At 39.5% G+C, this 24,911-nt stretch overlaps 1 protein-coding gene across 2 annotated transcripts in view; it reads left to right on the top strand.

The window, feature by feature from the left end:
• The window catches only part of TMEM168 (transmembrane protein 168), a 30,839-nt gene extending 8,889 nt beyond the window's left edge, over positions 1 to 21,950 (top strand). For both annotated transcript variants that reach the window (XM_054817117.1, XM_054817112.1), the window contains exons 3-5: positions 10,362 to 10,504; positions 12,648 to 12,922; positions 17,268 to 21,950. In XM_054817117.1, coding sequence (XP_054673092.1) covers positions 10,362 to 10,504; positions 12,648 to 12,922; positions 17,268 to 17,815 — 966 coding nt within the window. In that variant the 3' untranslated portion in view covers positions 17,816 to 21,950. The remainder of the gene's footprint in view (positions 1 to 10,361; positions 10,505 to 12,647; positions 12,923 to 17,267) is intronic.
• The last annotated feature ends 2,961 nt before the right edge of the window (positions 21,951 to 24,911 follow it).

Genomic DNA, 24,911 nt, shown 5'->3' on the forward strand with positions numbered 1-24,911 from the left:
GTTAGAACAAACGAAGCGCGGAAGTAGTCCAGATTGCCACCAGAGAGAGGCAGTTTCTTTTGGTGGCGCCCTGAGCCTATCTGCAGGGACTTAACCACCAGGCTTGGACAGGATCCCCTGCTGTGGCCCTTCAGCGGAAGAGCTCCTCTCCCCATGCCATCTGTTTAAAGCACACAGGCACTTCCTTTAGAACTTGCTTCCTTACTGCAAGCTGTCTGTGTAAGCAAGGAGGATTGGATTCATACCCATCTTACTAGTTTTTTCTCTTCACATTGATTGATTATTCATTGTCATTTTTTTCTGTCTCTGTCCTCTGCCCCAAAATAACTGCAGCCGTTACATGTCTGATAATTTTCAGGCCTCTCTAATTCTGAAGAAGTGCGGGTGTGCTGTGGAATGACTTGTGCAGGACCATTCACGAGAAGCAAACTGGCAGTGCGTCTGAAATCTTAGTATTTGTTACTGGCTAATTTCAGTTTCTAGCATTCTGTGTGTAAATAAGATAAGCTGTTGCTCATCACCTCTGTCTGATAGGTTGTGTATTTGCCTATTCAGTGGGAAAAAGAGTAATTGTAGTGTCAAAAGTGAAAGGCATCAGATCAACTATTTCTACTTGTCAGGAAATACAGATTATTATGATAATTTAGTTTTAGTAGATAATTACATTTACATTTCTTTTACTATATTTATATTTCTTTCATCATGTATTTGTAGTAACCAGTTAGATTAAGATTATGAATGCAGTTGTCTCCAACTAAAATAATTTCTGCTTCAGAAGATGTTGTGATGTTTGCCTTGCAGATCACTGTGCCTATTCCATCTGTTGTCAGAAAATGAAATACTTTATCAGACCTGGCCAGAACATAATTTAATAAATGGATGTATCGTTCATTATAGCAATTGCAGGATACTGTGGCCTTTTCTGTATTTTTCTGGATAGTGTCAGGTTTCAAAATAATTAGAAGTAAGAAAACAATGATGCATGAGCGCACAATTTACCATTTTGCATGGCATTTGTTTTTTTCTAGAGTTTTAAGGAAACTAGTCTTTTTTCTTCTTTGTAGGGGGAATTCAAGGCCTCAAGACTCAACTTCAGAATCCGTTGCTGGATTTTTGAGTCTACTGTTTCAGGAGGTCTAACAAGCTCAACAGTAATGCAGAAAATAAGCTTTTCCTGTGAATATGTACTTTCCTTGTGGTGATTTATATGTATTGTAACAGTTAAAGACACAAATCAGAGTGTTAGAGAACACTCTCTGCCTTTCGCCTTTAAAAAGTAATAGTTATTGCTAAATACTTAATGGGTTGGGATTTCAGGGTTTTGTTTCAGTTTGGTTTATTTTTAAGAAAACTTTGCTGCAGACAGAAGTTGGTGACATCAGTATGTGGCAGAAAGAGATCTTACAGCTGTATTAGATGCCTTTCCATGAAGACATCAGCTTAAAGTTTATTAGTGGTCAAAAAAGCAAATTAAGTATTGGGTATTATTAGGAAAGGACTGGAGGTATCATTATGCCACTGTATAAATCCATAGCTTCCATATTTTGAGTAACACTGCAATTCTTACTTGCCATCCTATAGATAAGAAAACAAGCAAAGCTTCGGAGAAGGGTGATGAAATTCATTATAGACATGAAACAGTTTATGTGGAGGGAATGGATAAACAAGGATGCTTCAGTCTGGAAAAGAGAAATCTAAGCGCAAATATGACGAACATATAAAGTATTGTATGTGATGTGGGAGAACGTAAACAGTAAGAGATAATAAATGATCGGTTCCAGTGCAAAAGTTGAGGGGATTCAAGTTGGCAAGGAGCGGGTTGGAGCCAGACAGGTGGGAATAGCTGCTCATAGAGCGCTGAGTTAGCTCTGGGGCTACATAGTGTGGCATGCTGTGTGTGCCGAGCAGTTGCAGAGGCTCAGGAGGAAGCCGGACGAGTTCATGGAAACAAATTCACTGAGGTTTACGTACTATATGGAAACCACTGGTGGCTCAGGAAGTCCATTTGGCCACCTTGGAGACAAGACATCCTTCTAGATGGACCTTTGGTGCAGACTAATACAGCTACTCTTACATCCTTGTATTATGGATTTTTTTACTTAAATTTTCAACATATTTTTTCCTTACATTCTTAGGAATGCTAAGTATTCCTCAGTCACCAGTTCCTGAAAATGTGTTTGATCTTTTAAAAAAATCATTTAAAACATTTTTCATATGTGCAAGATGAGAGTTTTCTTTGCAACTTCAGTTTGGGATTTATGTAGTCATAAGTAGTCATAATTAGTAAGTGCTAATTATATTTGAAATCTGCTAAGTGTCACCTGGAAGGTGAAGCATTTTTTATTTATACCTTTCCTCACTCTGAACATGTACTGAAAGCTTGTTTAATGATACTGCATTTGATAAGAGAGGTGGCTTGAAATCACTTCATGGTCTGCCATTTGACCTCCTATATAATGAATAGAATTGGCTAAAAACCTGAGCCCTGGAAAGGTCCCTCCTAACAGTCAGCTATAAATAATTAGCTCTAGCGTGTAAAAAGTCTAGCTCAGCTGTCTGTGTGACGTTACAGCCAGAAACGGGGTGGTGGAAGGGAGGGAAAGTTTCATGGAAAACTTACAGGCACATTACGTATGCCCTTTTAATGTTTTTAATAACTGTAATATCTGTGCATCATATAAATCTCAAGTGTATGAAAGGTCAAGACCTAAAGAGACAGTTGTCTGCTAATTGGTGGCTAGAAGTATCCTATTTGATTAAAATTGTCAGAAAAATACCAAATCTCCTTTTGTGGAAGGGCCTTTAAAGTGAGGTCAATTAACTCGCTGTTGCACACACAGTAGTTTTGTGACACATGCAGAATTGTTGAGGCCGAAAGTCCTGTTAGCCAAGGACCTTTCTTTATGGGGAGCTTAGCCCTTGTCATAAGCCAAGAGTTGAAAGTCTCTGTTCCTGGTGCTTCCATATGTGCTTGGGAAGAGCTGTGGCTCCTGAAAGCAGAATCTCTCTCTGACAGATCAAGCTTTAAATGTGAAGAGTGGAATCGCCAGGTCTGTCTGAAACCGGAGGAAGAGCTCAGGAAGCCTGAGAAGTATAAGAGTAACTTGTTAAAGCTGTTTGCATTCAAAAATGCAATGACAGCTTTTCAGTGGGTCATGGTTCAGTTGGGACATGGTCTGTCTCTGAGAATAATTCCTGCTTTAGCTGGAATGGAAAGACACCTTGACTTGTCTGGGGGAATACATTGAAATTTTCCTTGCAAAATCTGCAGGAAGTGTTCTGCACCTGCCTTTACATTTCCGTGAGTAATTTCAGTCAGATCAATAGACTCTTCAACTTACTCATTTCAGCAGTTACTCACATGCCTGTCCATAATTAGGCTTTTGGATGGGACAGGATCCAGCAGAAGTCAGGCAAGTGACTCAGGCATTACTTCTTTCAGAAGCAAATGAAATGATGAAAAATTTGCAGATGGAGGTCTTGGAATTTGCAGGCAAAGATCTTGGAAAGGTTTGGAGGAATCTTTTTCACAGAAATTTAAAATCAGATTTTGCTAAGTACTCTATGCCAAGGTAACAGTACAGTTTTTCTGAATTGCTGGCCAAAGAGAATTATTATCCCTGGAAGACCTATATTTAATATTACCAAGAGAAAAATTAACTATGTCAGAGACAGGTAGAGTAATGGAATGAAGTACTTTCAGTACATTATTCTTGGTTTTAGTGAATTTTATGGGTTAGTAAAATAATAGTATTCATGATATGCTTGAGTATTTGTACTCAAATGGAAGTACTACTGAAATCAAATTATTAATGGAAGAAAAGTTAGTTTAATGTATGCATGAGTATTGTGGGGAGAGTTAATGATTTTGTAGTCTTTATTGTGGTCTGATTGCCTGGTGTTTCTTGAAAGCTCAATTTACGATGTGTTAATAGAATTGAAGATGGTGACTTTTTTAACTTCTCTAAAAACAAGAATATTTTCTGACTAGCAAGAAGTTTTCTAGGTAACATCTATATTTACTTGCACATACTTTTGTTAACATCACTGTCTCTCATAACATCCTCGTTAGCAAGCTTAGGAAGTGTGAGTTGGATGAGAGGACACTGAGGTGGGTGGAGAACTGGCTGAATGGCAGAGCCCAGAGGGTTTTGATAAGCAGAGCAGAGTCTAGTTGGCAGCCTGTAGCTAGTGGTGTGCCCCAGGGGTCAGTGTTTTGTCCGGTCTTAACATATTCATCAATGACCTGGATGAGGGGCCAGAGTGTAACCTTGGCAAATTCGCTGATGACACTAAGCTGGGAGGAGTGGCCGACACACCGAAAGGCTGTGCTGCCATTCAGCAAGATCTGGACAGACCAGAGAACTGGGCAAAGAGGAACCATATGAAATTCAGCAAGGGCAAGTGTAGGGTCCTGCACCTAGGGAGGAATAACCCCATGCACCAGTACACGTCAGGGGTTGACCTGCTGGGAAGCAGCACTGCAGAGAAGGACCTGGGAGTCCTGGTGGACAACAAGCTCTCCATGAACCAGCAATGTGCCCTTGTGGCCAAGGTGGCCAATGGTATCCTGGGGTGCATTCAGAAGAGCCTGGCCAACAGGTCAAGAGAGGTTATCCTCCCCCTCTACTCTGCCCTGGTGAGGCCACAGCTGGAGTTCTGTGTCCAGTTCTGGGCTCCGCAGTTCAAGAAAGCCAGGGAACTACTGGAGAGAGTCCAGCGGAGGGCTACAAAGATGATTAAGAGACTGGAGCATCTCTCTTGTATGAGGAAAGGCTGAGAGCGCTGGGTCTGTTTAGCCTGGAGATGAGAAGACTGGGAGGGGATCTCATCAACACTTACAAATATCTAAAGGGCAGATGTCAAGAGGACGGGGCCAGACTCTTTTCAGTGGTGCCCAGTGACAGGACAAGGGGCAATGGGCACAAACTGGAACAGCAAGTTCCATCACAATATGAAGAAAAACTTCTCCACTTTGAGGGTGACAGAGCACTGGCACAGGCTGCCCAGAGAGGTTGTGGAGCCTCCTTCTCTGGAGATACTCAAAACCCGCCTGGACACGATCCTGTGCAACCTGCTCTAAGTGATCCTGCTATAGCAAGGGGGTTGGACTAGGTGATCTCTAGAGGTCCCTTCCAACCCTTGCTGTTCTATGATTCTGTGTCTTGCTATGTCTTTAGAGACTGGTTGGTTCAGTTTCTTTTGTAATACATTTCTTACTTCTTCCCCTACTCTTTCGTTATCTCTTAAGCTGGATCCTAAATCCCCCTTGCTCACTGGTCATCATTGCTTCTCAAACTCACCCGCTACCCTGGTTATTTTTGCTGCCCATCTTCCTCTCTGCGGTAGGTGCTTGGCCCTGCTTGGCCTCTGCAGTCCTGTCCCAGGGCTCTGAAACTTTGCCTGCTCACATCCGCAGTGGCAGCACACCTTGCTGCTCTCGCCACTGCTTCCAGAGGGGATCTCTGGTGACAAGAGAAAGGAAGTTATTGTTAGTCTAAGGAATCTGATTTATGGGTTAAGCTTTGCTGTCAAAGTCTCATTAATTTCAGAATTCAAAGTTTTATATTAAAACAGAAATCCATTTAGTATGCTTTTAAATTGACAACCACTTCTGGTTTTTCCTGAGACAAATGTATGTAGACTAAAGCACAGACTTCCCTGTGGTTAGAACATGAGTCAGGGATGGGAAACATAACACATTAAATCTGTCTGCCAATGAATGTGATGGATATTTTCTACAAACTGTTTTCTAGATTTTCCCAGTGCTGTTTTAATGGTCAGAAGTAATGGATTATGTATCGTTCTCCAGAGACTATTCTTCCATTCAATAATTTGTTATAAGACTGTTTCCTCTGGCAGTTGATCTACATTGTAACTTTACAAATTTTCTCTTTAAGCTTCTTTTTACCCGTAACATACATACCTTGTTTTCATTTCTTGGAATAAGCTATCTATCAAATATTTGTAGATTAGTTATCATGTTATCCTTTTTCTCCTGAGCCTTCTCCTTTATGGAGCATGTACTACTTTGGTTTTGCAGAGTCACTGCAGAGGAGCTAAGCAGAACTTTTTCTTTTATATTTCCTTATATACGTGTGTGTCTTTGTGTGGATATATAAAAATAGGCAAATATTAGTCAGCTTGGATAATGGAAAGCAAGGCAGATTCTTTGCTTATAAATACACAAAGACATCTTTGTAAGCCTCCTCAGTTATTATCTGTTGTGTGTAATCCTGAGCAGCCTGCTGTAGGTGACCCTTCTTGATGACCTCCAGAGGCCCCTTCCAGCCTCAACCATTTGGTGATTCTCTGATCATCTTAGTTGACATCTGTTTAGGAATTTATTTTTATTTTAATCAGAAGAGCTTCCAATTTAAACTAATGTTTCATGTAATTTTTCTTCCTCCTCGTTATTTTCGTCCATCACATGTCAGTAATGCTCCATTGTTAAATACAGTTCCATAATTGTTCCACTTTCAACAGCAGTTTACTCCTTGGGACTGGAGTTATCCATGAATATAAAATTATGTATCATGGCTATAAAACACCTTTAAATACTTCTGATGTTTTGACAAAGTTACATTTAACAATAAAGTGTTGCTTGAAAAGCTGAAAAAGATGGAGAGAGAATACTACTGGCAAATCTCACCCAACTTTTATTGTCAATTGTTTCAGTAGCCAGAGGAAAGAAGAATTTTTTTTTTTACCTTTTCCACATTATTCGAAATGAGAACATACTGTGTATTTCCTAAATATTCATCTAGAAGAAGAGAGACAAAGGCAAAACCCCGCAAAGACTAAGAGATAAAATGGCTTCTCATGTTTTCTCATGGGATTGCCGAGAATGGTCCCTGTCTTCTGTTTGCTTTTCGAGCAGTCTGTCTGGAATGAACGGGCACTTAGAGTACAGAGTTGTACTGCAGGCTGAGATTGCCAGTGCAGTCGAAAACAGAATGAAAAAATGGGTTGAACAGATGAAAGAACAAAATCCCTTTCTGGCTCCGCCTATGCATCTATGGCCATCTGCTCCATTAAGGACCAGTCATCAAATCTTTAGGATTTAGTAAAGCACTGACAGTCTCCACCTGGCATCTTAGCTTGTTCCTCTTTAATATTTGGTACAAACTAAAAGCAGGATATAGAGCAAGGTCGATCCCTGAGATGATCCTTACTGTTTCTGTGTGGGATCCTTATCTCAGAAGTACTTGTGAATTTTCTTGCCAGTATTTTCATATTAGTAGGAATATTTTCAACAGTTACATGTAAATATTTTTTTTAGATATCAGACTCAATCAGAAGTTTGGTGAAAACTATTAATCTTTGTGATGATCTCAAGTTGTGTTATTGTAGAACACACTGTAGGCTTAATAACTTGCATGTGTTTTAGGGGATTAAGGAAATGCAGGGAGTGTTTAGAGCAACATGGCATGTTGTAAGAAAACCTCTACAGTAAAATTATATAAAATAATAATATAGTAATAGTCTTTAGGATATTATGATGGCTGTAGTTTTTATGGGCAAGTGTGGTTTTTATTTTGTAATGTGTTTACTGTGATCAGAACACTAATGCAAAGTAAGAGCAGTTTGCTCTAAGAAGATCCAAGAAAAGTCATATTTATATATGTCATATTTATATGTGGTGGAAAAGCTGAATTTGTCATAAAAATGCATTATACTACTTCCTGGTCCACGTGTTCAGTCTTTCCAAGGTTTAGAAAATCCTCTAACTAACCAATCGCAAATGGGAAGCTTTTCCAGACAAGCCCTTCAATTTCTGCAGGATCCAAGTCTTTCTCTTCTCCCCTCCCCTTCCTTTTCACTTAAAGCAAATTATCCTTCAGGTTTCTACAATTGCACAAGTAAGTCTCTAAATCTTGAAACTAATTTAGCTAGAGAGCTCCACTATTTCATCAGTCTTGTATTTTGCAAGGTTTCTGTAGAACAGAAAGTAATCTTTGTAAGTTTTTATTGCTGGTGGTCTGAGTCCTTTTCATTTTCAGAGTGCATTTGGAAACTGAGCACTTTCTGCTGATACATTTGAAACAAAAATTACACTGTCTTAATTACAGAATTTTTTTCTTCTTATTGACAACGAAACAAGTTGAGGTTGCACCATAATTGTTACACTCTTTTAAGCTTTCCTGTATTCTGGTGATTTCAGGTAATTGTGTGGATTTGGGGGAAATTAATTCTGAAAATCCTTATTGTCTGACACAAAACTTGAGAATCACTATGCGAATGCTTGTCTGCGCTTGTCCTCAATACGTTCCACCTGCCCACTTACTCATTGATCCTGACCTCTGAGTGTAGGCAAGATGGAGACAGGGAAAGGCAGTAGATCTGGAATGATGCCATTTACCTCCTGAGATGGCTAAGAAAACGATGTACGTAAAAGTGATTGTGAATCTCCTGTAATGTATGTGCGCTTCAAAGGCACACATTGCTCCTTGTAGCTTCAAAACATCAAATTACATTATACCACATGAAATCGGATCACAGTTTTAACACTAGCATTATCACCTATTGATGAACTTGTTCTATCCGAACCAGTTTTGTCGCTCGAATGTTAGCAAGTCAATGAGCATATTAATTGCACTTTTGTGATAAGGTGCCTGAGGTTGTGGGTAAAGGGAAGCTTTCCGTGGTTGTTCTGTAACATGATGTAATGTCTGCTCAATGTCATGTCCTCGCATCCTTGAGAGCTAGAAGCTAGAAGCTAAACAAATAAACTTCATTTGTCGTGAAAAGCATAGTAGGAGCTGGATATAGTTTTATAGTGGTTCAGGATGTTGGAATTTGAGAATAATGCTATCAGTTAATAGTTACCAGTTATTTGAGAACAGTGCTATCAGTTAATAATGTTATCAATTATCAGTTAATAGCAGATTCTGGTGTTTATTTGTGGTTAAAAGTATTGCTGTCACCATTTCATGGACACATAGGTGAAATTCTTCTGTCAGAAGTATACTGGCAAACAGTATTCTTCCTTAGGGCAGGAAGCACATTAGATTGGTAAAGTTGTTCTTTCAGACTAAGTGATGTAATATTTACATGTTTAAAAGCTGAATATAGTTGAGTTAGTGCCATGTGCCAACAAGAACCGAGTTGGTTTAGGTGTAATTTTATTCAGTATAATTTTCTTTCCAAATTAGTAATACCTTTGTCTATGTGTTAAGACGAACTACCAGTCCACATTAAATCACTGAGCATTAAACAATAAGGCAATATCCAGATTTTTAAAAAACATTAATACTGTAGATTTATGCAGAGAGGGTGAATATAACATCCATGTGGTCAGAGGCCACAGGGCTCTTCTCAAGACAGAAATCCGTAGCTATAAATTTATTTCCTTTGCTATATAACAAACATTAATATTTAATAACTGTACCATGGATATTAAAGTTCTTGCTTAATTATATATTATAATACTGTTTCTACCTTTCCTAAAGCATTTAATGCCTCATTAAACGCAGTCACATCATATTAAAATAATTAAAACGAACCTGTATCTGTTCTGCCTCTTGCTGACAGCTGCTATTTCAGAAGTCCATTTTTATTTTACTAGTACTAGTGGTTGAGACTTAACTTTTGAAACTTGTTTTTATTACAGAAACCATCTACGTATCAGTGAGTATAATCTTTTCCAAAACTATTTTTTACCTACAAAACAGGAAAGCTCAAAGCACAAAGCTGTGTGAATGCTACAAAGTCCTGTAGTAGATGTCCCTTCTCATCTGATATTTATGTAGCTGATAAAGAATTGTCTTTTTAATTGCAATAACGTTCATCGATGTTCCCACATGTCATCTTTTGTGTGATACATAGTATTCCACAAAGAATATTTTACAAACTCTTGATGTTAAAAAGCTGGAGTGGTTAAATCTGTATTTTTAATTATGTAATATAGTATGCTATCATCTGATGCTAGGTATGTAATATTCTGTGTTGTACTTTACTGATTAAGGCCTAATCTTGCAGATATTTACAGATACTCTTATTTTTTGTACATAAATAATGTTGTGGCATTTGATTTTCCTGCTTAAATGGGTAAAGCTAAGCTATGATCAGGGCTTTTAAAGCTAAGTCCTGTGCTGTTAGTGTTCAGATGCATTCCTTTCAGAAGAGTGATCCCTGCTTACCAGCCACCTTCTCCTCAAACCCCCAGACTGGCCTTTCATATGTCCTTAGAGTACTTCACCGTGTAATATGTGGGAAAATAAGTATACGTTATGTATAACAACTCGCATGTTTCAGGACCCAATTATGTTTTATCAAACACAGGGAATTATTCATAAAACCATAACCAACAGATAGGAAGGATTTTTCATGCAATACATAAATCTCTGTTTTCTTTTTAGCCAACCAATGGGATCTTCATGAGTGCATTTCTCATCGTTTTACCTCTGGAGTCCATGGCTCACGGGCTTTTCCATGAGCTGGGAAACTGCTTGGGAGGAACGTGTGTTGGGTATGCTGTTGTGATTCCCACCAACTTTTGCAGGTACAGTGAGCATATATTTCAGCTTCACAGTAGTGTAAGTGTACTGTTAGCTAGTAGAGGCAATGGAGGGCTGTTGCTTGTATTTTTCCAAAATTACAGACAAATTTAAATAATAGGCAGATTTTGTATTTTTCCTTTTCCTCACCTTTCCAAAAAGAATGAGTAACTCCAACTCCACCTTTTTAAATGCATTTAATTTGATTTTAGAAAGCCAATGAATGCTTTATGCATCAGTCACACACAGGCAGATTCCACAGTCCGTTTCTCACCCAAAGAAGGATGGGGGCATTTTACTGAGTGGAGATATTTTATAACAGGAGATTGAACAAAGCAAACAGATCAATTTAAAACAGTTTTGAATTCTATTAAATGAGATGGTGTCTACATTTAATGGACAGTGAAATTAGATTTGTGAGTGGACTATATGTCAGTTACTGGTATTGTGAATTTACAGCTGATTTTTTGTTCCAGTATAATGTTACCATATGAGAAATGCTTGGAGGTGGAGGAATTGTACTATTATTTGCCCATTTATGTGTTTTTCTTACAAGCTTTATACTTGCAAATCCTTCTTTAGCTGTATAATTAAAATTGCACGTATACATTTTTTTGTAAATGATAAACAAGAGCTATGTAAGCTGTCTGTTTGCATTACAAGAGAAACAGAGTGGTAAGTTGAAATGAGAGGCTTAAAAATAGAACTGCCCAATTTATGAAAACTGCCCAGCTTGCAGTATGTGTAATGGATTCAGTGGATAGGGAAAAAAATCACAGGCAAAGAAACAGAAGGTAGTGTGCTGATCTTAGATCACTGTATCTTAAATAGTGTAAAATACTGTAAAAACAATTTTTTTGAACTTCAGTCTACAGTCTTCAGCTGTGCACTCTTTTAAAAAAAATCCATGTAGTCAATTATTGTTAGGGATACAAAAAGTAAATTTTCAAAATTTACATTACAATAGAAATAAATTCTTTTTGTTCCCATGGCAATAATTTAATTCTTTCATTGTATTATATTATTCTGGTTGTGGCAGTTCCCTGTAGTTTCTGAGTGAATGAGATACTCTTGAGCAACTGTTTAGGACCTGGTAGAACTAAACTTACTTATTAACAAAGGTTAACTCTTTCAGTAATGGGCCCAGTCTTCACTTGCTAAGACACACAGAAATTATGATGTATTCAATGGAATTGTAGTAGTGGAATGTTAGCTTTCATGAAGGCACTAGACAGGTGAGGAGGTGCAAAATTTAATTAGCTAGACCAAAAAAGAAAGCAGGTAACTTTACATACCAGCTTGCAAACAAAATACATGAAGAATACATACATACACACATAAATATATATAAGAAACTGAAGTTCTATTTTGTATTAGTAGAGTAAGACCATCTCCGTATTTTCATCCACAAAATCTGTCCATTGCCCAGGGAACCCAGGGACTCTTTTGTTATATATGCACATCATATACATCTATATATACATGGTTTGTTCCAGGTCTAGTTTGTAATTTTCTCAGAACTTTCATTTTCTAAGTTTCATCTGAAACACGTTTCTTACACTGAAAGATCAGCATCTGAACAGCACACAGAAGAATTACTGTATTTGTGTGAGTACCATATTGAATAACGGCTAGTTTGGAACAGAGAGAAATTAATTCAAAATATCTGAGCAAAATGCATACTTGGATTTCTCTTTAGTCTGTTATTAGAAACTAGTTTGCATGATGTTTTGTGCAGACTACCACTCATTCTCCTTGTGCTTCTTTCCAGTGGTGTGTGAACAAATGCCTGTCTGAAGACAGTGCCATTTCCGTGGGACTTAATGAAATCATTGAAGCCCAGCGTGTTCACATCACAGCTCCTCTCTCTCCCTCTCTGTCTGTCAGCTGCAGGAATAGCGTGGGGTTATGTAAGGACTACATTTTGAAGTGAAGTGTGACAGAAGGGAGGGGAGAGAGTGGTCCCTCACTCAAATACAGTAATTTGAATTGTTTATAAACTGTACATTGCAAGTAAATTTGAATTTAGAACAGTGCTACTTCATAGCAGAGAAACTATGCACAGGGGAAAAAATCACCAATTGCTATAAGTCCACTAAGGATGAAATAATTATAAATCATAATCATAGCTGTTTTTCTTTTCTTTAGTCCTGATGGCCAACCAACTCTCCTTCCACCCGAGCATGTACAAGAGTTAAATCTGAGGTCTACTGGCATGCTTAATGCCATCCAAAGATTTTTTGCATATCACATGATTGAGACATATGGTTGTGATTACTCTACAAGCGGACTGACCTTCGATACCCTTCACTCCAAAATCAAGTCTTTTCTTGAACTTCGGACAGCAGATGGACCCAGACATGATACCTACATTTTATATTACAGTGGTCACTCCCATGGCACTGGTGAATGGGCACTAGCAGGTAACTAGTTTGGGGATTTTTTTTTATTAATAGTTTTGGCATTGATAAACTTTCCAAATCAATTAATTATTTCTTTAAAAAAATCATACCATATTGCAAAACTTTGAAGTTTTGGTCACATTTATTATCTGATAGTCCAGAATGCCAGAATGTAAAAGAGCCACCAGTCTTTGGATAACGGGTTCATACAAGCTCCTGGCAGGGAAGGAATAAAAGAAAGGGTAATACACAGAACATGGCTGTTAGGAGATTCAGGGACTACAAGGAATCATCAAAATGGGCAACTACCTGTGCTAGTGGGGAGAATGGAGAAATGCAGAAGCCCCTTTTTGTATGCAGTTAACTAAATCTAAAGAAGCAGCTCTTTCCTTACCTTGCTCTGTATGACAGTCAGGTATATTGGTGTATGAACTTCCGTGTCATTTTAGTATTTTGTCACTTTGATAAAAATCCTTTTGTAACTAACTATTCTTTTAGTTGTTCTCAAAATTGTCTAAATATTGTTGACCTCAAGTGTACACCTACAAGTTTCTTATTCCCCTTACAACTCAACAAAGTAACTTTAAAGATTGCTTTTTTCCCCAGAAAAGTAAAGTGAAAATGACCCCCTTCTGCCCTAAAGACCGATTTCCCTTGTATTTTGAGGAATATTTGTTCCCTGTAACGAACAAGATAATCTCTTCTCGTTCCCTGGACATGGCAGAGCCAGCACACCTACTTCTGAGTGAATTATACAGTGTTCAGTGTCACTGTGTCAGGCTGTCAAGAAGGACTGCGTGCATGTCCTTAAGATGTGCTCTTTTTTTTGTAAAAGAGAGAATTAATAAAAGGAATAGGAGGCAAGTATAGAATCCACAACAGAAAAGCACATCTTCAAACCTATAGCAAACCGTTTATCACGAAAACAGCTACAGTTTGCTGGCATCCTAGAGTTTGGGAGTCATTGTGGGTGCAGTGTAGCCTCAAGACTACAAACCCCTATATGAAGGGCTGGTTTAATGCCTAGTCATATGCTTGGCATAGATGTCACCATTTCCCCCTTTCCTGGTCTGTTTTTGGTCTCTTCATAAGAGGCAGTTCTATCTCAACTGTATAAAAATTGTTGGCAAACCTGCCACACTTTTCAAATCGTTATTAGGTTTAGCCTTGATCTCCCTCTGTATGGAACTGGGCTTCTGAGGTTGCCATGTAGTAAATATGTTGAAAATTTGCAACTTTTTTCTTCCTGGGACAGAATTCACTGTTGGGGGGAGCACTGTGGTGCAAGTTCCTTGCTTGTTTGTCAGCAGCCTCGCTCCAGGGGCATCTGCTCTTGGACAGTGTAGACAGATCTGAGCTTTGTTGTGTGGTCATGCTGAGGAGTTCAGGTGCAGGTCACTTTTCCTCTGGAGGCCGTGTACCTGTTTTGGTGCAACTCCACGCCTTAACCGTTAGACCTGCAACGTGTATTTATTCTCAAAGGCTTCACCTGTATCAGTGATTTAAAAAAGCCACAGCCATACTCAGAGCTTAGCACAAGTGATGTAATGTGGTATGCATTGGGTAATGCAGTGAAGAATGACTTCTCCGAGAGTAGGGTGGTCTTATCCATAAGCGCAGCTGTGCAGTTGCCAAGTGTGTCCATACATTGCGTGGAGCAGGCTCGCAGCGAAACTCTGCCTGCCACTCATGCTGCAGCTGGCAGCATGGACACAGTTACCTTACTAGTGTATATAGAGATAAATGCAAAAATTAGACAGCTTCCAGCCCAGTGTTGGCTTACATCTGGCCAGCCTGGAGCGTGACAGGGGAGCTCAGGTCTCTGTGTATTTGTTCAGGTAGCTGTAGTCTAAATTAAACTCTGTCTTCAGTTTTAGGATAAGGGCCAAGGTAACCATTACAATAAAAAGAAAGTTTCTGTGCTAGAAGATGCAGAGTGTGAATGCAGTGGTGTTCAGCTTTCTCACAAAGTTGCTTTTCAGTTTCCTACCCCTCACAACTTCACCTTCTACTTGGAGATATGTGTAGTCACATAAAGGAGAGGAACAGGCAGCTGTGACATGTCTTGCATCCTTTTTTGTGATTAATTTTAGATAAATCATGGAGTGGAACCCGATACTCCTTCCAGATAGCACTGCGTCTGAATGTAACTTGAAGTATGAACTGGAAAGATGAAGGCTGTTTGGTTGTGTAATTGTACTGCATGTATTGGACAGTGGCGTTTCATGACAGATGGAATATTTGGTCATCAACTCCTGTAGCGTGTACCATCCTCTGACCTCTGGAGAGGATGAAGAGAGATGGCAACAAGGAAGTGCAACATTCGGATCTAATAGAAAAAGTAGTGTCTCACTGCCAGCTTATGCCATGCTACGGCACAGCAGTAGCAGTGTAGTCTTTGCTTTGTAATGATATTTAAAAAGGAGACTTACTGGATTTATTAGTTCAGTAATGATGTTTCTCTGTTGTTGGAAGCTGAGATGTAACACAGCGGTGTATAAAAGAAACTGTTAACTAGTCATGCATAAAGTATGAGCAGTCAAATGACCTGGGAGGTCGTCATGTTCTCTGAGTGAACGCAAGGGCAAGATCTGGGCTGTTGTGGAACTGTCGGCTTAACCGTCTGCAAAACCTGCCAGAGCACCAGATGTGGCCGGCGCCTGGATTTCTTACACAGCTTGGTGTCGAAATCTTGTGCTGGCCGGTGACTCCGTGTGTTTGAGGTCAGTGGGGTTAGAAGCTGAGCGTGTGTTTGTGTGTGTGCATGAAGGATGAGACTGTTTTCTTGGGGCAGTTCTATCCGGTAATGTTTTGAAATCACATACACCCCTGCAGAGTTGCACTAAAATAAAGTTTATTTATAAGCCTTTAAAATGTGAACAAATAAAGAAATTTATACTGCTAATTGACCCAGAAGGCTTACCTAGAAAAGGGAAACTGCTTCTATACAAGTCTCTGCTGTAAATAACTACAGCAATTTGTGGGTCATGTACAAAGAGAAGTCATTACTGTAGGTTTGTATATTAAGATTTTCTTTGTTACTAAATTTTCCAGGTTTGGGGATTTTTTTGGAGAAAGTTGTAGCGCTGTAATTTTGCTTTTACTTTAACTGTGATAGCATTCTCAATGCTTTAACTATGAGCTATTAATTTGAAGCACTTTTTTGTCACCCCTTATAGCTAAAAAATGTAAGTGCTGAAATATGCAGCTATTCTTTTTGAGATTCATCTGTGCAGTTTAATTCCTACTACCAAGATTTTAAACACTGCGAAATGTACTTACATTCCACAATGAAAATCGCTATGGAATTAAAATGCAGTTATTTTAAATCACATTTTTCTACCTTTCTTCTAAAAGTTGTCTCTTTTTTTTTTTTAAAAAGTTGCCATTTTCAAGCTAGAGTGTTTTTGTCATAAATCTGTATCATAGCTCCAACCTGCCGACACCTAGACATATCAGTTCTTCACATTAATAGTCGCTGTGGAGCCAGTGGAGATTTATTCACTTGTTTGGAAGATGTTTTCTTTAAGCACTTGAGTAAGTAGTCTGCTTTTCAAAGCTACAGAGATCCTGCAGTACCCATTGCACATCAGCAGCAGGACTCCCTGCTATAGGTAACTTTAACTACAATCTGCTCTTTCAAAGCATTGTTGCAGCAAGAGCTGAGACAGAACATGAGAAATTGGACATACTAGTTGCCAGTTTTTTCTGAGCAGATGAGAAATAAATATTGTGGGAAAATTCCTATGAAATTTTTGTTTCAGTGAGTTGTAAATCCGTATTAATTTTAATTTTCTCAAAGCTCTGAAGAGGACCCTGTCTGTGAGTGAATCTTCCATTTCTGATCACATTTTTTCAAGCCAGAGCGATGGTTGTGCCTGCAGACGGCTTTCTAATTGTGCTTCAAAACTGTTAGCATGTGTTGTGTTCCAAAGTCCTCTCTTTTCCTTAACAGAGGAGTCCTTTTTAATGTTAATAAAAACATAATAAAAAGAGTGCTTTTTCCATTAAAATATTAAGAATTTAATAGAAAACAAACTCTATTTCACGTTTTCATCCCTTATTTAGCTATTCCAGATTTCTTCAACAGGCTGTAATTTCTGTCACCCTGTGAGGGAATTCTTTTTCTTTTCCCCCCTCTTTTTTTTTAAATCAAGGATGAGTTGCCTTGCCACAGTAAGTCAGGTGGAATCAGTTAATATCTCTCTGGAGGTCTGCAACATCTACAAGCAGGGAGGATCAGTTGGAAACTTCTGTTATCTCTGTCCAGATTGTTAAAATAAGGGATTCTTGGAACCCACAGTCAAAATTCTACAGAGGTTTCTGTTTCTTCCTGCCAATCTTAAATACTTTTTTCTTCTGGCAGGAGGTGATGCTTTACGACTTGACACACTGCTGGAGTGGTGGAGAGAAAAGAACGGCACTTTTTGTTCTCGACTCATCATTGTTTTAGACTGTGAGAACTCTCAGCCCTGGGTTAAAGAAGTAAGAAAAGTAAACGACCAGTATGTTGCTGTGCAAGGAGCAGAAATGGCCAGAGTTGTAGACATCGAGGAAGCAGACCCTCCACAGCTTGGTGACTTCACCAGGCAGTGGGTTGAGTACAACTGTAACCCCGACAGCAACATCACCTGGTCTGAAAAGGGACGTACGGTGAAAGCGGTGTATGGTGTGTCAAAGCACTGGAGCGACTACACTTTGCATTTGCCAACGGGGAGCGACGTTGCCAAACACTGGATGATCTACTTCCCACGTATCACCTATCCCTTAGTACATTTGGCAAACTGGTTTTGTGGTCTCAATCTGTTCTGGGTCTGTAAAGCATGCTTTAGGTGCTTGAAAAGATTCAAAATGAGTTGGTTTCTTCCCACAGTGCTGGACACGGGACAGGGTTTCAAACTCGTCAAATCCTAATTAGGAACCAAAGAGGAAGTTAAGTGAGAGCTCTGTGAACTTTCTCACTTTACTGTACTTACAACTTTTTATATGACTATTTTTCTCTGAAAAAGTCTGCTACACTCACTTTATTCAGCTCTTTGAGCAGCTACAGTATATGCAACAGTTAGAAACTGAAATCTTAAACAGAAGAGAGTAGGACTATAATATTTGAGTTTTGTTACTGGTCTGTATGTACATATGTAGGAGACTTATTTAATATGACCATGCATTTTGGAGACGGCTTGCATGTTCATATGCATTACGTAAAGCAGCCTTCGTTCAGAGTCACCAGTTTGATGGACAGCAGCTCCTGTGATTGTTGTAGCATGCTTATTTCTCATTTATATCCACTATAAGGTTCAAATACAGGAAAGGAACCAAGCTAATATTCAAATCAATATATATGTCCTTGAAATTATATGGTGGGGTCAAGGGTATTCTGAAACAGCACTGAGCCAAAAAAAATAAGAGTCAATAGCCATCGTAGGTAAGTAGCTACCAAGAATCTTTAGTTTTATTTGCTTTTACATCTTCAGCCCCTGCCTCAGTTCTCTACTGCCATCAGTGGAAATTCACCACGGAAAACAAGGAAATCAGACAACCCTATAATGTTCTGATGCTGCTCAGACGTTTTCTGGAGTGCAGTTTTAAAAACTTTCAGCGTTACTTTCAAATTCAGTATCTTGCGGGTGATCTTTTATTTTTTTGGTAAATATTCCCAGTAGTTAGTTCATATATGGAATAAAAAGTGCACTGAGAGTTTTTCCCTCATCTGTTAGGGTAGTTCTGTCTTTTCCAGGCTCTTACTAGTTTGTATTTTGAAAAGTTACCACAAAGTAAAAAAAAAAAAACAAACCCCAAGGAATTTAACAAAGAACATAATCCATAGATAAAAAATGGAAATACAAGTGTTGCCTCGCTTCCATGTTTATCTGAAGTCTTTGCTGTGCCTAAGACCTCGATTCTGTAAAACGCTGAGTACGGGATTGGGCCGACAAGTTCATTATCTATTAAAACCACAAGCGAAGTTTGTCAGAAAGAATAGATTATTCCCGTAGGACAGGAGTGAATCCTGAGTATTCCTCAGCTCTGTTCTTCCAGCCACAAGGTCCTAATCTTCATCCTTCCACTCAGAGAGCTGGATGGGACTCTAGAAATCCTGCCCCGGCCTTTCCTCTCCAGTCAGAGAAGCTGTGTGGCTTTCTGATCTCATTTTCTCAAGTGCAGAAAATAACGAGTGAAATAACTAAGCAGCTAAGCCAGTACAATTTGTGGTGGGATTTTTGCCTATCTATGTGCAATCCAGTAGACCTAGAGTTTACTTTTCTCTGTTTCCATCAGTATTTTAATAAAAATGTTAGGCATTAGCTGATAGTTGTCTAAAATACAACTTATTAATTTTTTGTATTTAAATAAAAGACTTTAGGAGCTCTTTAAGTCTTTGCCATCAAGGTTTTTTCTAACTCCATTTGAGCTTTTTAGCCAGCTAAGTTAGAGAATCTGCTAACACCGATACCTGTTAGTAACTCCTGAAAATAAAATGTGTGATTACATTATGAGATCTGCAACAGGAGTAATTTGCACCCACCAACTTCAAAATGGTGATTTTGTAGGATTTACAAGCGACAGTCACTAAGTTTCTTCATTAGTGTGTATCACACAACTTGGTTTAGCAAGACAGCACCCCCCACCCCGCTTTGCCTTTCTCCATCCCCTTCTGTAAAGTGAAAAGAGGATAAGGAAATGAGAGATGAAGCGGGTCTTCTCTAAGTAGATACTGGTGATGGCAGCTCTGTTACGGATTTGAGGGGTGGCAGTTCTCAGTCAGGACAGGGTAATCGCACCATCTAACTTCAGGTGTCCAACTTAAGTTCCTAATGTGGGAGTCATTTAAATCAGATGTCTGAAAGCTTGACACCTGAACCCATGCTAGTGACCTGAAATGCTCTGCTGCTCATTAACAAAGAGAAGTCAATATTTCTAGAGGAAGAATCACTTGATCTCTGTTTTAGGGTGAATTTTCCTGTGATTGTGCCTATTAGATTTGTTTTGGCTTTGCTTTCATATGCCAAAGGTCAAGCAGACAAATCCCCTATGTCTGTTTAATAACCTTAGAGTACTTCTGTTGTAAGTCACCCTCTGGAGCCTGGGTTGGGCACATGAGCTCCTTGTTCCAGCACATAAATTGGATATTTGAAGTGAGGCTGAACGAGCATCCGTCAAGTTGCAGAAAAGCAGCACTTTGCAGAAGTCATTTGCAGCCATTTCTAGCCATCAGCCCCTGGGTATAGAGAAGAAAGATTGCTTAAAGACAATCATTTGGTTTGTAAAATCACCATGATTTTGAATGCTGTTTCAGTAAAAGTTCATCTGATTGCATCATAAATTCTTCTAACTTGAGCGCTAGGAATTTTTAACAAAGTCCCCGTAAAGCAGCACTGTAATTAATACCTGATAGTCACCCTGTGAACATTTGAAAGTCAAGAAGACAGTCCTTGTTTTCGAAAAGCTTTAAACATCAGCCATAACACTTCTCGCTAATTACAGTGGGTAAATCTTACTCTGTACCTGCTACTGTTACATTTTTTACAAACATCATCTGTGTCTGTCTTTTTGTACGTGAAGGGGAACAGGAGAAGGATGGGAGGCTCCGAACCTGTCCTGGGACTCCGAGCAGTATCCGCTCGGCAGTGCGGTGATGGGCCTAGCACCGATTGGTGCTGGTCTTTTGCCTCTGTTTTTAAATGGTTTCCAGCTTGCTTATCAAACTGTTGAGTTTTCTCTAGGATAGACTGGGCGATCTTTAGCAGTTTGTTGAGAGTTAAATAAGAGTCAACTAAAAATACAACAGAAAGGTTATTTGCAAAACTTACCACATGATTGCAGATTTGTCTCAGTTTTCTTAATTAAACAAGTCTAGTTTTCTGAATTTGAAATCATTTTAACATGAGCTAAGGTGTTCCTACTTTTGATCTTACTATTTTTTTAAACGGCAAAGGCATGGTGAAAATGCTGATTTAAACTAAATGTTTACAGCCATTCAAAACTGTGAGGCCTTTTTTGGACAAAGAGACTGCCTTGTGGGTTTCAAAACGCCGTGCTGCCCAGGGTGTGGGGTGATGAGCCTCAGGAATTCAACAGTATTAATTCTCCATTTCCACACCAGCTAATACCAAGGCGTCCTACCCTGGCCCCTGTTCCCAGGTGGCATTTTTCACCAGCCTCTGCCCACCCGGGCTGTGCCAGGGACCATGTACCAGGAGCTGCTAGCAGCGGTGAGGAGTTTCCCCTCTGCTGCTCCCTGTACAAAATATGGGGGCAAAGCTTGAAAGAGAAATTTAAGTCTAATTCCAAAGAATGTTGCATACTATCAGTTACATACAGGTTGTTTTTCTTTAGCAGTAAGCTGCTCGCCAGTTGTCTGGATGAGGAAAACCTAAACTTGTTTTGTAGAGGCTTGTCTCTGTACTGTATATTCAGACATTTTTGTTATAAAGGTTGTTATAAATTTATATCACAGCAGCAATTTTATGTTGACTTTGTTTCATTTACCTCCTGTATAGTATCAGCCTTGCTGAAACAGGCAAATGCACTAAGTCAGTCCTACAAATACAAGTCTTTAAAAGGAATTTGAATTGCAAATTCACAGTAGTGTTTTTCTCTGAACAAGTATTGGGAAAAAAAAAAGCCATTCTTCATTTTTGCACTACCAGAGTTACATATTTGCAGTTCCTCATGCTTTGCATGCCTTGTGGTTGTTGTTGCTCAGCCTTCAGTTTGAGTTTTTCCCAGAAATAATTTCTGCACCTTTATTAAATTTTCCCTTTATTTTGCAAAGGCATAATTAATGCTATGCTTGCTGTAAAGCACCTCTGTTGCCAGCAGTAGCGAGTGGGTTAAATTTCTTGTTTATAAATACCTTTTTGTAGGAGGATTTTTACTGAATTTGCCGATTTTAGATTTGTAAATAGATTTTTTTTGTGTGTGTATTTGTGATATTGCTTAAATATATTTTGCTGTTTTGGATGCTCAGTTCCATTTTGTTTTTGTTTATGCCTTGATCACTTTCAAAATATCGGTGTTCCTTCTTGAATTACATGGGGTTTTTCTGTACAGCTTGTTTCAGAGGTGGGTTTTTTTGCTAGAAATTGCAACAGTTTACTGAAAATACTCTTAAAGATTATCTGTAGTTTAACAACTTAATAGAAAGGGGAAATATTAGCTTGAATTATTAGCACACCTTTCACCTCGTCATTTTTTTATCACTTAGTCAACAATCTAGTAAAAAAGTTCGTTCTGCTTTGAGACACTATTTAGTAGAGACTGAATTGAACATTGACGTATTTGTGTTTAGTCACACTTGTCATCTCCAGTAAGATCAAGTTAATGGAGGGTTCCTGTCCAAGTTAGGCCAAGCCTGGGAGATGAAACAGAAGGACACCACGATGCTGCCGCACGCTGAGGGGTTCAGATCTGCACGTCGGCTCCTCGGAAACTGCGGGGGGTTCCTGCACTCCCACCCACCTCGTGAAACAGTCCCAGCATTACTCTGCACAGCCCGGGGCTGAGCCATGCACCTCTCAGCGAAGACTTCGGTGGGAAACGGAGGAGAGGCGGAGCTTTTAGTGTGACAAGGGGTGAGGGCACGTCAGTAATAATCCAGTGACCAGAGCTGCGGAGAAGCGTGCTGCACTGTTAGCAGTGCTTTTAACACATTGCCTGGCCGAGTACAATGAAGGTTTAGTGGCACTTTCTTCTTTTTTAAGCAGAAGGAATTCATGAATTCCTTCTAATTCATGATTGAATCCATTTGAATCCATTACTTCCGCAACTTATTAATCAGTATTCCTTTTTAATTAAATTTCTGTAGATCCTTTCTGTCCGTTTCAAATTCCGAGGTAACCCTAGAGAGCAGCGCAGCTCGCCCTCAGTGCTGCCCTGCAGGGATTCCAGGTCTCTCTGAGTCAGGTAACCCAAGGTACGTCTGCACCCACAGCACTGCGCGTGGGGGGCTCTTCCCTTCGCTTTTTTGGTGACCTAGGAAATAAAGCTATCACATTTAGTCAGTGTAAATACCGTGTGAACATTCAAAAATGCTTCTCCTTAGATACTATTATGTGTTGGCAAACAAGCGTAACCTAAGCACACCTAGTGAAGAGATTTTATTTATGGTATTACTGTGGTGTAAGAAGGTATTTTTAAAAAGCTTTTCAAATTTAGTTCTCTCTGAAAATTGTCCTGTTTCTGAAAAGCCTTCTGTTATTGAAATAATGCAGCTGTCGGGAAAGAAGATATAACAAACAGACTCATGGAAAATACAGTATTCAGTTACACTTGACTAGTATGTAGGATGAGATATAGTAATATTTTGGAAGAAAAATAAAGAATTCCAGTATTTTTTTTTATTATTAAAAAAGTCTGCAACACTTTGTAGCAGAATAAAAATCAAGCACGTTGATTTGGAAGGAGTGCATAAAGGCTTTGATCAGTGTTACCTGCTGCTCCAGCACTGCACTCAGCTGGTCTCTATCAGCTCTGGAATACATTGCCCACTGCCACTGTGGAGTAAAATACAAATATGCTGTTACCACCGTATTAGCCTGGAGACCCGACAGCTGGATCCAATGACAGCCCTCGGTATCACAGAGCTCCCCTTTGGAGATTGAGGTCCAGAACGAATACAACGTCCCTGCACAACCAGATGCACACCTGAGGTGTTTGTGAAGGGTCGGTCACCCTGCAAGGCAGCACTTGGACTCATCAGGATTCTGAGTAGGACGCTATTCCCAACCGATGCTGGCAGCATCCACCTGCTTACAACTAGCGACACAGAAATTTAAAACTTTGCTCCTCATCAGCACTGAATTCTTTTCTCTATATAACATTCATGTAGCCACTTCAAGGTGTATTGAAACATTCTGGGATCTTACCTCAGACGTTGCTCTGCATGGAGCTGGGGAACTGCCAGTGCTGACTCATGCCAGTGCTGAAGCTGATGGAGAACTGCAGCCAGCTCTGCTGATTACAGACAGTTCTGTAGTTAATAGCTGCTAAAATAAATCAATGTGAACCTGACTTTGCCATCCCACAAATGCAAAGCCAGGATGCTGTAAGACAGTTTGTGTCGGGATTATAAAACAGACAAGTTTTAGATGAGGCTTTGGGCAACCTGGTCTAGTGGAGGGTGTCCCTGCCCATGGCAGGGGGGGTTGGAACTAGATGATCTTTAAGGTCCCTTCCAGCCCAAACCATTCTATGATTCTATGATCCTAAGTTGGCTTCCTTTGCAAATTGAAGAGAACAGCCTGATTCTGAGATTGGCAATAGCCGGAAAAGTAGTAGAAATCTTTTGCAAAAAAATGTATGCTTTATAAATTATGTATAAGATCCCTAGATACCATGGTACTGAAAACATTATAAATGCATAAGAGATCCATTAAGAGAGGTGGGGAGGGGGAAAAAAAAATCTGACAACTTAGGTTTATATAGCTGAAAGCCCTAAAGATTTCTTCTGCCTTGCAAAAAGAGTATAAAGATTTTTATCCTTAGAGAAAGGTTACTTCTTTTCCCAGGAAGGAAAGGGCAGAAGAAAAGGAAGGAGAAAAGGAAAAAAAAAAAAGCCAAGAGGAAAAGGAATACTACCAGATGGGTGAGATTCAGCGCTGTGGCCAGGGGAACAGGATTCACAGACGTAGAACTAGAGCAAGGCTTCAGAACCGATCAGTTTTGTTTCTCACGGAGGTGGCCTGTCTGCACGAGCAGACTCTTACCTTCCAAACCCGGGCAGCGGCATCCAAACTGCCTACCGACCGGCCACCTCCCACACCAGCTCCCAAGCCCTGCGAGGGAAAGCTGTCAGCCCGGCCAGGACTATGCTGTGGCCCATCCCAGCAAACCAACTGGATAGACTGGCAAGTTTCCATTCTGGGCTCATGTCCTGGCACCATTTAATGTACTGTTATAAAGATGGCTTCTAAAAAATTAGGATGATGATTATATTTTTAATTCAGTGCCTGCAGTCAGATAATGCTGTACAGCTACAGCTGGCCAAGTAATGGGGTTTTATAGTATG

Source organism: Grus americana, chromosome 1, assembly GCF_028858705.1.
Source record: "Grus americana isolate bGruAme1 chromosome 1, bGruAme1.mat, whole genome shotgun sequence".
NCBI lineage: Eukaryota > Metazoa > Chordata > Aves > Gruiformes > Gruidae > Grus > Grus americana.